The following is a 14,462-nucleotide window of genomic DNA, read 5'->3' on the forward strand; positions in this document are numbered from 1 at the left end:
AGATCTCAAACCGATAGATATTGGCTGAGCTAAACCCTGGAGTATTTTATTAATCATATAAAAATAGCCACATATTTTATTTAAAAAGGCAACATATTCATAACTTTCTTTTTCAAATCTAGTCATTTTGAAAATGATTAAATAGTTTACTTTATTTTTAGTTGCACATCTATTGTGAAAATTGAAAGTTTGTAGAATTAAATTGATTCCTTTCACCAAATCTCTTTCTCCATTCCTTCTTCTGCCAACCGTTATATACATTTGATGCATGTGCGTTTAGTGTATATAAGCCAAAGAGGATCGTGTGCGCATCGCTTTTCAGATCCAACATGTCGGATACTAGTGAGTCAACACGAGCCTTCAGCTCCAAGTAAGTTATTTTCTAAATTATTAGGTGGTGCAAAAGTTTTTGCCGATGTAAAATTTCATCTTGTAAATAAAAAAACTGTGTGATTAAAAAAAAAAAAACTTTATTAGCAACAATAAAACGTTTGCTCTCTATAACCTGATCCTATCTGCGACGAACTTAGGCACTTCTGCATTGCACGGACGGCGGCATTGTTCGGGGGCGATAACTCCAATTTCTTCTTGGTCAAATAAATAACAAACAATATTCATTTTGCAAACACAAAGATATTTGAAAACTCAAACATTTATTGTATAAAAATGTATCAAAATATAATTGTAAAAATATTTATTGAAAAATCTGCGTAAGAAAATATAATTTTAATAAAACAATTTTGTAATAAAAACAACATTAGATTTTTGTTCTTGAAACATGTTTTGAATTAAAGTAAAATTGTATTTTTTTCCGGACAATTTAATAATTTAAATGAAATATTTTTCGAATTAAAGCAACACGGGATTTTTTCTTTCCAAAACATTTTCTGAATAAAGTAAAATTGTAACAAAATATAGCTTTAATTTTTTTTGTGGCACCTGTTGAAGAGTCAACAAAGTTATATGTATTATAGTTTTAATTTTAAAATCAATAAATAATTTGAATGGAATGAAATGAATGAACTTACTCAATTCATTATCACTTTTGAATCAGGTTTTAAGATAAATAGTTTCCAAAGAATTTCCCCAAAAAAGTGAGTTATCGTCCCCTGATGACAGTTTAGAAAAAAAGCCACCGTCCGTATAATGCAGAAGTGTCACGAAATGCCTTGTTTGTAAAATTCTTTAGTTTTTGATGTGAACTATGAACCTAACTCATGGTCAATCTCCTTTCATGATATTAACCTAATGCCATTTAAATGGTTTTGCAATCCCCGAAATAATCCGAGAGAGCCAGGTCAGGAGAATATGCAAGATGTGGCAAGATTTTCCAACCAAATACTCCTAGGAGATTTTTGGTCAATAGTGCTGTATGAGGATGAGCATTATCATGATGAAAGATGACACTCTTTCTGTTGCCTAAAGAAGATCGTTTTCTGGTCAACATGGGTGAGAATGAGAAAGAAAAAGTTATAAATTAATCATAGTGATATGTTTAATAACAATATGTATGCAATCAATTATAAACCGGCAAAAATTTCTGCACTGACTTGATATCTGTCTTACTATTTTTGAGTCTTTCTTTCCAACAAATACACCTTTAGTACAACAAATACATTTTTCTTACAACAAATGTGTCTTATTTACAACAAATGTGTCTTTCTTGCAACAAACACATCCTTCTTATAACAAATACATCTTATTTACACCAAAGATATTTTTTTCAACAAATACATTTTTCTTACAACAAATACATTTTTCTTACAATAAATACATTTTTCTTACCAACAAATACGTCTTTGCTTGACCCATTAGGAATAAAGTAATCCACTTCCTCATTATGGAAGAAATGGAAAGGTTGAAAGGTATCGAAAATGAAGTCTCCCATGTATTCATTCATATAAATGTTCAGAACTCGACGGTCAAAGCTATCAATGGCGCGTCCACCATACATGACCTGCAAAGAAAAGCAGAGATTAATAAAAAATATATTTTTGATAAGGAAACAAATGAAGCTACACAAACTTAAGTGCTGGTTCTACATTATAAAACAACCAAACAAAGTAGACTTACCTCTCCAATGAGATATTTCAGACTGTTCCAAGGTATTTCCGTTTCTCCTTGTGAATTAGCCTTGGTCAGATAAGTGTTGAGGATTTGCATGCAAACCTGGAAATCAGATTCATTGAAATCGTATGGAACATTCCAGCCTACTTTGCCATATTTGCGCCGTTCTTGGACAACAGCATGGAAAAAGGCAAGGACAAATACAAGATATGGAAACGATTCGTGAGGGCACGATACCAAGGAAAGCGGTGAAATTTTGTGGTAAGTTCCTCGAAGATTAAGTTTGAGGCCATTGGGAGGTTCTGTCACAACCTGCAGGCGGAAGATGAAATAAAATTAATCAAAATGTTTACTTGAATATATAATAAATATTTAACACAAAAATGAATATATAATAAATATTTAACACAAAGATGAATATATGATAAATATTTAACACAAAAATGAATATATAATAAATATTTAACACAAAAATGAATATATAATAAATATTTAACACAAAAATGAATATATAATAAATATTTAACACAAAAATGAATATATAATAAATATTTAACACAAAAATGAATATATAATAAATATTTAACACAAAAATGAATATATAATAAATATTTAACACAAAAATGAATATATAATAAATATTTAACACAAAAATGAATATATAATAAATATTTAACACAAAGATGAATATATAATAAATATTTAACACAAAAATGAATATATAATAAATATTTAACACAAAGATGAATATATAATAAATATTTAACACAAAAATGGCATTTAAATGGATTATCTGATTATAGTGGCACGGTCTCTGACCTTTGTAGAACCATTCGCATGACAATAGCGTCTTTGAACATTACCAGGAACCATGTCGATAATTAATATAAATTGTCTATATATGTTATGTTATGGCGAAGAAAGAAAATGAAACATAAGACACGGACGTGCATGCATATTAAAAAAAACAAAAAACAAATGAAACCTTAAGGAATATTAGGGTCACCAGTTAGCAAGTGCTAACTTAACATGAACAAAATTTTGTAAATTAAAAATCAAAGAAAACATAATTAAATAACAAAACATATATATAACACAGAGAACACAACCATAACCATTTCAAACCATGCGCGCCAAGCATAATCTCTTTGATATTAAAAAATATCACCATTGAAAAAGAACATACAAATGTTTACTAGTAAATCTTTCCTGTTAATAACAACATAATATGAAAAAAATATTCCGAAGATGGCGTATTACGCCGAAATTATAAATAATCTTAAGCAAATGAATGTTTGTTTCTTTTACAAAATCTTTGCGTTATAATTTGGCTTCAAAGCTATACCATACATATTTTATTTAAAAATTTTAAACTTATATCACGGAGAACACAACCATAACCATTTCAAGCCATGTGTGCCAAGCATCATCTCGTGGACATATATATATATGTGTGTGTGTGTGTGTATATATATCAGTAACAAATCGTTATTGATTCCCTTAATGTAAGCATGATTGCTTGAAGAGGTCTCTAGTTACAAAATACTAGAAGACCGATACAATCTTAGAGTATGTCCATGAGGTTATCTCTATAAATGATATCAAAACAATCTCCAGATTATTCCTGAAGAGAACCATCACAGTCAAAATCAGGGTAGTACCAAGAGAGAAGTGTGTCATAGTTATTGACAATTTCCCGGGATTTCTACCCTCGGTTTCCAATATCAACAGAGATTAGACCATTCCTGAAATGACCTGATCCCTGTCGATTGCCGTGCAATGCTGTTCCTGTGCAGTTCCTGGATGTCCACCTTCCCAGGCTTTGCCTTTTCTTTTTGAGAAGGGGTTAGTTTATTGCTAACTGCCTGAGGCACCCTTACTGGTGAATACCGACTTCTCAATCCCACTTTTCGACGCTGGTATCACAGTTCTTGCAGTGGGAGAGAACTAAATACTCTCAAGTGTGCTTTACCTGAATAATGATGAAACAAAGACTGTTGGAGATTTATGGCTGAAACTTGAAGGATAAGTTACGAATAAACTGAGTTTTATTTGTACCAAATGTGTTTGAATTGCTGAATAGATTTTGAATTTTATCAACAATTATCTATCTGATTTTTTTTTTTTGGAGGGGGAGGGGGCTCACTCTGTAATGTATATAGAAAATGATAATGAATTGTAATAACTTGTAAAGAAATTTAGTTCTAATGAATTGTACTGACCTTGAGAGAGCGTTGTAGGATTCCAATTGGGAAACTACGGGTTGGTTCTGTTGTCAGCCACAATCGGAAATCCGGGTGCGGTTTTTTAAGTTGCTCCAACTGTTTCTCCAACTGCAGCAACCAATGAGAGAGTAAGTGGCAGTTCTGCAGCATGAGCCACTGACCACGAGCGATGGCCGTTTCAAGGTACTGGACTGCGATTTTCTCTTGACCTTGACCCATTGAGAGAAACTTGATTTTATTACTTGCAAATTCTAGCCTCTCAGCAAGTTTGACAAGGTCACTTGCAGGGTCAGAGCCCGGACTGAGGATGAACACAATTGGGGACATCGGAGAGCTCTGTTCAAAAATGGATTCAAAGCTCAAAATTGGTGGGGTGACATATTTCTCACCCATGATATTTGTCACGTAAAGTGTAACAGCTCTGTAGATCCGATCAATGCGGAAACATCGGAGAAGCATGAGCCTCTGGAATGGTGAGAGGGACTCTTCGTAGTCACCGGGCAATTTTATGGATTCTGGAGAATCATGATCAAACCACTGAAATGAGAGAATAAGAATTTATGCATTGTGCTGCTGCATGATTGATATATGTGTTTTATAACCTAGGGTACCAATACTTGAAGGAATGTTAAAAATTCATGAATTCAAATAAAATTAAAAAATTTTTGATCAAATAATAATGATTAAAATTTAATAAATCAGAAATGTGTAATATTTAACTGCTTACCTTTCATATATTTTTTACACTTTATAAAAATATTTTACTCGATATCAACAAGGAAAAACTACATGTAAAAAAAAATCGTGCTAGTTTGGCTTGATATTCACAAAAATAAATTAATCTACAACGTTTACCTCTCATTTTTTTTTTTTCAATATACAAATCTTTGCACCAAGTAATAATCATTCAATTTCTTTGTGCATGTGCGATCTTTTCTTTGAACATAAAGGTTAGGAGTTGTGGTTAAGGTTAGAGTAATGGTTCCAGGCTCCCTAACTGCACATTCCTTCTAAACCAATTAGGTTGGGAATAGAAAAGGTAGGGGATAGTGTGGATAATGTTGGGTGGGTATATTTAGGTCAGGACCAGATAGGATTTCAATTGTAGTCGATAAAAAGAGAATTTTCTGGAGTGCTTTTATATTATAATAACAAAAAATATTGAATTTCAAGTAAAACCGATGGTACCTACGTAATTGTCATTGCCCAAATAGTAACATATCTAAAAATTACGGGAAACGATAAGGTGGAAAAATAATTAATCATGAAAGAAGACATTTGTAAAATCAAGCAATTCGGTTTCCAAATCTACCGATTTAAATTACAGAGTTAGCAGGGGAAGTAATTAAGTTTTCAATTTCTCATAAATTCAACTAGTCTTTTTTTATATAAAAAAATTCAAATAACCACAGTTAAAAAAAAGTTATTAAAAAAAAAAAACATCACAAATTATGTATATATGTTATGATTATTTTTGTTTTCTGAATAAATTCTGTCTGCTATACAGTGTTTCAACTGAGTTACTTCCCCTTTTGCTTACGTCACAAGACAGAATATGTCCAACTCAGCATGTAATCTTATCAGAACTGTTTTTACCCTTATCGGAATAGTTTTTCCTGAATAATTATTTTTCTACATTATCGTTTTACGTAATTTTTGGATATGTTACTATTTGCGACATGACAATTACATAGGTACTATTTGTTCTATTTGAAATTCAATATTTTTTTCATTCTTTTCTGATAATTTACTCTTGACAATAACAGAGAGTATTTGGAGAAAACCGGCGCTTTGCTTGAGGTAATTTTTATATAGTATGCAATAAGAGCTGTTTTAATGAGGCATCTGTGGTACGAGGGGCATTCCAAAAGTAATGCCTCCTATTTTTTATTCCGCTCATATGGATCAGAGGGGATTGCAAATTGCATTGTTATGATATGGTTACTTATGCATTCATGACCGGAAAGTTTCATCTCTTTGTTGCAGATGTTGACGGTGAGAGACTCTAAGAAAACAACCCCTGTCATGGACGTGCACCAGAAACAGAGATGCGTCATTGAATTCCTGGCAAAAGTGCATTGAGAATGGTGGTGACTATGCAGAGAAAAAAAAAAAAATTTTGTAGCACGAAAGGATCACTTGTTTTAATGGACCACTCCTGTTTTCGTAGCACTTCAACATTTTGAGTTTAAAAAAAAAAAAAATGTATTTAATTTTGAAACGACCCTCATGTGACAAAGCGGTGCTCCTAATGCCCATGCACAGTTTTTGTTCATCGCTGGCAAAAAAAAAAAAAAAAAAAAAAAAAAATCCTACCAAAAGTGTATAGAAAAAAAAAAAAATTCTGTAGCACAAAAGGTCCCTCGTTTTAATGGTACCACTCCTGTTCTTGTAGCTCTTCAACTTTTTGAGTCAGAAAAAAAATAGGAGACTTTACTTTTGAAACGACCCTTGTAAATACAGTGATGCCAACTTGATTACAGTATAGTCAATATATTACTAAAAAACCTTGTTCAGAAAATAACTACTTTAACGAACTGTAAGCAAATAACAATTTTCAGAGATACTTACATCTTGCCAGACTTTATCATGCTTTTCGATTTGATCAAGAAGGGTGCCAAAACAGTTAGGCATAACCTCAACAAGACGGATACAATCTTCCCAGCCTTCATCTGGCAGCCAAGCGTGAGGTTTCTTTCGTGCACTCTTCTCTAGTGCGATGTTACCCTGAATAGAAATTCGGTTAATAATAATAATAATAATAATAATAATAATAATAGTAATAAATATCCCTTCCATAAAGTGTCACCATAAACTTGTGTCACCCAAAATAATCGAGGAGGGTCAAGGAGGATGGAAAGACTGAAGAGAGAAAGCACTAACCGGATCTCCACTGGATTAATGCAAAAAGGACTGGGACCTTGGGAAGGCTTATTGCCCCTCAAATTTCAAGTGAAGGCCAATGGTCGCTAACAATGAGAAATCAATGGTATATGGCTATTGTGATAGCACAAACTAATTTGCAAAGGTTATCGAAAGAGGTGGTGAGTACTGGAAATCTGAGGAGACTTGTTGTCACTTAGAATACGCTTAAATATGATATTTTAATTTGTCCAGATTTCGTATATATTATTATAGAGTCGTGATTTCAAAAGTTAAAAAAAAGTATGTAGGTGGCATCAGCTAGAATCGAAACTGAAACTGTAGCATTCAAAGCTGGTGACGTTACCACTGTACCAACATGACACACATATGAACCGATTAAAAATTAAAATTAAACTAAGATGAACATGCAAAATGTTTAACGATTTTTTCAATTTTGACCCATTTTTGACCTCTTAAAAATAATTTTAACCGTTTAAAGACCCATAAAAGAACGGCCCGTAAAAAATCCAATCATTTGAGGTCCCTATCTCTGCTCTGCAACTTTTAGTTTCGGAGGAGATAGAGTTTGAAAATATGGAGACAGACAGACGGATAGATTAACGGTCAGATCGACAGACAGACATATAGCCGTTTATATATTAGATTTTAAGAAAGTAGAAACTGGATGTTGGGTTTACTTTCAGAAGCCTCGTAACTCCTGCTTCCTTTATTTTGTCCTTTAGTCCTCACGTTCCATAAGCAGTGTTTCTGACAAAGAGAGAAAAACTGCTGTTTTTATAAGTTGGAATAGATCCATTTATCACTTATCAATGATTGTTTCTATATTGAAGTACTAAGTTTTTTTAAGCGCCTTATGTAACAGAGCACAGATGCACGTATGACAGTTGTATGCAAATGCCGACCCGTGTACGAAGTTACGTCACAGTGACAAAGAAAAGAAAAAGATATAAAAAGAAGGTGTGCGCAGACCAAAGATCACGTTTTATTTGGGGAAAGTACCCGGAAATAAATGTTGTTTCAACGGAAAAAAGTGAGTGTAGCTATTTCTTGTCTTGGTCTTCTTTGTGACGGAGTCTACAACGTGTTGGGTTCCAAATCTCTGCATGCTAACACGTGTGTAAACGTGTATAAAATTACGCTTATGTCATGTGGCTTCATGCCTTGTCTGGAGCGATTTCCTTGGGGAAAAAAGGAAGGGAAAAATAGACTCACCTTCAAGAAAAATTCCAATTCCTCTTGTGAAACCTTCGATTCAGATTGTTGCAATTTTATTGTAATTTGGAAAGCAAACAGTAATTTGTGTTTTTCAAAGATACCTTTAAAAAGATTGAAACAAAAGAAAAAAAAAAACATTTCGATTTTATTAAAAAAACAAAAAAAAACAATAAGTTATCCATTTTTCAAGATCAAAGATAAAATCATAAAAAAAAAACAACACAATTTAGATAGAGATAATTTTACCGCTCTAGGTAGCAGCTGATTCTTGAAACAACTTCTTATCTATGTAAGAGTCAGATGTGTCCTCAGATGGACTACTGCTCCACATCCGGGTAGTTACAACTCAGATCACCCTTTCTTGCTTTGGTAAAAACGAAAGACTAGACTCTCTCTTTGTTTTTGTGTGTAAGATGAGGCAGACGTTTTTTTTTTTATTATTATTTTGTTATGAGGTAGTTTGATCTACCCTTTTTAGGAATACATGGACTTACCCAGAGACAATAAATACAATTATATCTAACCTTCATGGCAGTTATGGTCCCAGAATCATGACGTGTACTTCTTTAACATACTTTGTTGATACATTTTTCCATTAATTATACAATTGTGTTTGTCTTGCTTATTACCAGCCTTCAAAGTCACAACACATTTAAAAAAAAAAAAAAAAGCCTTTGTTCGCTCCAAACACGGCAAACATGGCATATTTTCACTGAAGCACATCGAGCGAATGTGATAGGGACCAATTTGGGTTAGGAGTTGAACAGCAAAGTGTTTTGTTCACATTACATTCAAATTTCTGTATGTTGGTACAGTCAGGAAAACAATGAGCAAGGAGGAAATTCCAAAGGTAAGTGGCTTGAGTCAAGAAGTTTCACAGGCAAACATTAAATCATCAGCATGTCATCTGGACAACCCGCATGACCTCCCTGGATTATGTTTCTAAGATACAATGCTTCTAAAACAACTTCATCATCAGGCTTCATAGCTGGAAGAATTCTTATCACCTGTACAACCATTTATATTAAATTTCTCTTATTCTATCTGTCTGTTACACCTTTTTTTTTTTTTTTTTAAACTTACTAGGCTAATCTGGCTTCAATTTTGTACAGACATTTGTTATGATAAGGTGCAGCGAACTCAACAGTATGGTATCCGTTCAATGCACACTTGGGGATTAATAAGGATTAATATAGATTGGTGGGAGGTGATGATGGTCTAGTGCTTAATGACACAGACTGACGACCTGTTTTATCTATTTTCAACTAAAAGCCATGTAATTTACTTAACTGCCATGTCGCAATTAGTAACATATTACAGCAATATTATATAAAACATGTACTTTCACAATTTCACGATCCCTTGATCTGCCATTGAAATGCAACAAGACAGACCGCAGTTACTTCCTCTGCTAGCCTACGAACTCGTCTGTTTACTTTCTAAGTATAACTTGCAATTTTTTTTAAAGCACTTTTCATTAATAATTAATTTTCTACTTTATCATTTTTCGTAATTTTTGGATACGTTACTAATTTCGACACGAAAATTAAGCAGATACCATTTGGTTTTAATTGGTATTCAATATTTCGATTTCCGTTCTTATTTCAAGCAAGCGCCAAGAATATTTCTCACCTGTGCAACCATAGTCATAAATGTTTTGCGTAAGAGTATCCATAATATTGTTGAGTCTTTTGCTAAGAATGGCGTCCGGCATCGACTTCTTTAATGAATACTGGAAGACTAGCAAATAGGCAGATAAAGAATATTGATACATCGAATTGATAAGGGACATTTCAGCGAGCACAAAAAACAAGATGGCTCCACGGCATGCAGCAGGTCGGTACCCATCTCGTAGCTTATCAATATCCTTTGCGGTCTTCGCTCCTAGTGCCAATTTTTCTGTAACCTGAAACGACACAAACAAAGATGCATTTTTTTAAAATTATTATTGAGTACAGTAACCACTCGTATTTTTTTTTTTTTTAAGGAGTCAGTATTATATTTCCTTCCCACCGCAGAATGATGTGACACAAGGTTAGGAAGATGAGATAAGTTAAGCTAGTGCTCCTAAAGGAGGAGCACTCTGGCCATTTAAAAATTGCCCAGATAGTCCCGTCGGTATTCCATGGTTGGTTGGTTGTTTGTTTTTGTTTTATAGCATATCAACCCTTTTCAGGTTATTTAATGCCGAATCCAAAGATTTTGAAGAAAAAAATTTTAATAGAATATATTTGGTGTTTTTAAGTCGGTTTCTATTTAACCCATAGTTGGGACCCTAACAGGTATTACCACTCCGGGTCAGAGTGGACCTGGGAGCAATGGCAACTAAAGGGTGGCTCCACACTCCCCAAAGCCCGCAAGCTGGGGCCTCACCACTGGATATAGTTTAAGGTCATATCCAGGACCAGTATTCCATGGTAGGATCGCATCACGAAGTAATGAACTAGACAGAAATCACAAAGAGGTTATGGGATCCACTTTGGTAATAAGTTGGGGTTCATGAGAAAGGAAGTTATAACAATTAGTCGAAAATGACATCAGAGATATGATTGAGAGAGTGGCAGTTGCAATATGGCAACAAATAAAAACAAAACCAATAGCATTATGCTCTTTGGTTTTTTATTCTTTTACAGTTAATGCTATAGATAGGAGTCGCAATGAGGTTATTGAGCTCAACTGTGCCAGAAAACAAGCCGGGTTTTCATGAGAAAGCAAGTGATAATAATTAGGCAAAAAGACGTCAGATAGACGATTGATAAAATGGCGGTTGCTAATCTCAGAAGTCTTGTATGGGAGCTGTAATCGACAAGATGTGTTTCTAACATATTCTAACAAAACATTAAATAATAAGTAAACATAGTAATGTACTTACAAAATAAATCTTCTCTCTTTTTTTTCTGTTCGCTTTCCCTTTTGACTTTGCGACTCACTAGACGATCACGTTGAAGCCGATATGAATCAATCATTCATTTTCTAAAAGATCCTCTGTTGAATACATTTATATTGCTGATGCTATTCTCTATCTATATAAGAGCCAAGGATGGAATATTGTTGCCACATCTGGGCAGGAGCTGCTAGAAAGGACTTGGCCTGCCTTGATAGAGTTCAAAATAGACTTCGTAGCCTCGTAGGAGATGTCCTTTTCTCTTCCTTGCAACCTCTATCTCACAGAAGAGATGTTGCGAGTTTGTCTCTGATGTATCGTTATTTTCATGGAAAGTGTTCAACTGAGCTTCAATCTATGGTCCCCCCTCGCCAAACTTTCACAAGAAACACTCGTCTAGCTGTAAACACTATCAATAATTCCCCCCACTCTTTATCTGTGCCTAAACCTAAACGTAGATTCTATGAACAAAGCTTCTTTCTTAGAACTGCACGCCTGTGGAATTGTCTTCCGTTTTCCTGCTTTCCGGCTGACTACAATATGGTTGTGTTCAAGTCTAACGTAAATAAGTTCTTGATGAGCCGTTCTATATAAGTTATCAAATTTACCAAATTTTCATTACTAATGATTACTATATTGTCCAATGTCTACTGTACACTCTTTAACCCTTATCCTTGAGTGGCCTCTTGGCCTTGATAAGTGGTGATGGCTATGTAAAAAAAAAAAAAGAAAGGAGGAAGATCTGATGTTGCTCGGGATTGATTGAGGACCACTACTGTGTATTTTTCACTATGCTTATAACTCCATATTATTTTTCTTCTTTGCGCCCCTTAACATAGTAGGAAGAAGCTGAAATGTTGGAAAACTCTCTGAGTTAATGTCGTATACATATGGTTTAAATGTCATTAAAATCAGATATATGCGTTTGAAGTTTTGAAGGGGTTCTCTCCCCATGAGTCACTTAGAGGTAAGAACACATAGATATTCCGCACATAGAGAGTGAAATAAATGTTTGATTTGGCTCCCATGATTGCCTTAGGTTACGAGGATATTTAGAAATTTGAGACCACTTCCGTTGTCCTCTCTAGAAAATATTATACGTATGTTAAAAATAGGATAGACTTGATGATTTCAAGGGGTTATTCCCTTAGCGGTGCACTTAGAGATTTGAGAACGCTTCCATTGTCTTCTCCAATAAATTTTACATAAGAATCCACCTTTAGATTTATGTAGATTCTCTAACCTTCCTTTCTATATAGAAACACAGGGGACACACACAGACAGATTAACGTGATAAGCATGTCAGATGGCTTTCTACTGCAGCAACGAAATTGTCCTCAGTCCCTGGAGGTAGCAACATATATGCAGAACGCTGATGATGTCTGAGAAAGCAATGTATGATTTTCACTTGATTGAAGTATTGATTTCTTAAATAACTTTATATTTTTTTAATTAATTTTTCTTTTATTTTTATACTTTATTCACCTAAAACAAGGCATATACCACTGTAACATTAGAGACAAGATTTATAGGGTGCATGCTAAGTGAAGAGTTATGCAGCAAGATATTTGTTAGCTTTACATTTAAATTTCTGCATGTTGGCAGAGTTGGGAAAACAAGGAGAGAATTCCAAAAAGAAACAGTCCAAGGCAAAAAGCTATAGAAGTAGAAGGTTTTCCAGCATCTGGGGACTTATATAGTGAAAGGGTGGGATTTTGTTGCTAGTTCGGTTGGGAAGTATTTACATTGAGGGACCACAAGTTCATCAGAGCACATTCCGTGAAAGGACTTGTAAAACAAGCAGTTTTCCTCATTGTACCACATTTTCCAAGTCTTAAGAGAGAGAATCAGAACGGTCTTTGTCGTTGGTGCTCTTCGAAGTGCTGCCACAGATGGCTATGTCATTTGCATAGGAATCAATGAATGATCTCAGGATACGATTTCTAAGATCATTTATGAAGATCAGGAAGAGGGTAGTTGGTCTAACTTGGTCTTGTGACAGTTGGTGATTCGTTACAAAGCAGTTTGAGACTCTTGTTGCGATCAGTCCCCTTTTGATTTGTAACAGCTGGTGATCCGTTATACCAGAAATACATATGCGCAAATATATATAAGTACACATGCACACACACGTTAGCCCCTTCATTTACAAATAAACAATGGATACCCTCTGAAAAGTTGCCTGTATGGAAGCAATGCTGGGACAAGCAGAGAGAATGACTGATGTTATTTCTGAAAAGTTGTCTGCACAATGAGGAGTTTAGTGATTTGCCATGGCTTTTTTCCCCTCCCAATGGAAACAAGAAATTCAAGATGACTAGGAGCAATGCTGAGATAAGTGAAGAAAAGAACTGGTGTTATTTTGGAGTTTTTCTCTCAAAGTCTAATGGCTCAACCATATTTCACCCATAAGTAGGGAGGGGAGTGTGATGGGTTAATATTTTCTCAAAGAGTATTAGAAAAAGTAGCTTTACAACCATTTCCAAACTTATAGCTCCTGGTATTACCAAATAGTCATCCATTCTGGTACTGACTAGACTCAATGCCTCAACTTCTATTAGGTTAAGAAGAAAGTTCTTACGGAATTTTTAATTTGGATTTCAAGTGATGTATTTTCAAATAAGTTTTCATTATAATATCTTTACTTTGTATATCACTTTACAGGGCATTTTTTCACTCTGTCTAATCTTTTAAATTACAATCGTTTTAAAACAATTATTTCTTCGTTGAATACAAGATAGAAAAAAAAAAAAGAAAATTCACATAATTTTCTTTTTTCAATTCAAGCTAGGCCGAAAAATTGCTGAAACAACTTGTGATATCAATGAAGTGTTTGGCCCAGGAACCACTACTGAACGCACAGCACAATGGTGGTTTAAGAAATTTTGTGGCGGCGACAAAAGTCTTGAAGATGATGAGCGTAGTGGTCGGCCATCGGATGTTAACAACGATCAATTAAGAGCCTTAGTCGAAGCCAATCCACACATAACTATTCAAGAACTTGCTTTTGAATTAGACATAACGTATACGACAATTTCCAACCACTTGAGAGAGATTGGAAAGACAAAAAACTTGATAAATGGATGGCTCACGAATTGAACGACAACTAACCAAAATGCTGTTATGAAGTGTCATCTTCCCTTCGACAAGGACGACCCGTTTCTCGACCAGGTTGTAACTTGTGA

At 34.3% G+C, this 14,462-nt stretch overlaps 1 protein-coding gene across 1 annotated transcript in view; it reads right to left on the minus strand.

The window, feature by feature from the left end:
* Positions 1-14,462, minus strand: part of LOC145293997 (dynein axonemal heavy chain 10-like) — a 345,710-nt gene that overhangs the window by 77,638 nt on the left and 253,610 nt on the right. Inside the window, exons 62-67 of the mRNA XM_080140914.1 lie at positions 10,026-10,299; positions 8,391-8,494; positions 6,864-7,019; positions 4,290-4,829; positions 2,074-2,379; positions 1,786-1,957 (exon numbers count right to left, since the gene is read on the minus strand). Coding sequence (XP_079997040.1) covers positions 1,786-1,957; positions 2,074-2,379; positions 4,290-4,829; positions 6,864-7,019; positions 8,391-8,494; positions 10,026-10,299 — 1,552 coding nt within the window. The remainder of the gene's footprint in view (positions 1-1,785; positions 1,958-2,073; positions 2,380-4,289; positions 4,830-6,863; positions 7,020-8,390; positions 8,495-10,025; positions 10,300-14,462) is intronic.

This window comes from Euprymna scolopes, chromosome 2 (assembly GCF_053919585.1).
Source record: "Euprymna scolopes isolate OS-2025 chromosome 2, ASM5391958v1, whole genome shotgun sequence".
NCBI classification, from domain to species: Eukaryota; Metazoa; Mollusca; class Cephalopoda; order Sepiida; family Sepiolidae; genus Euprymna; species Euprymna scolopes.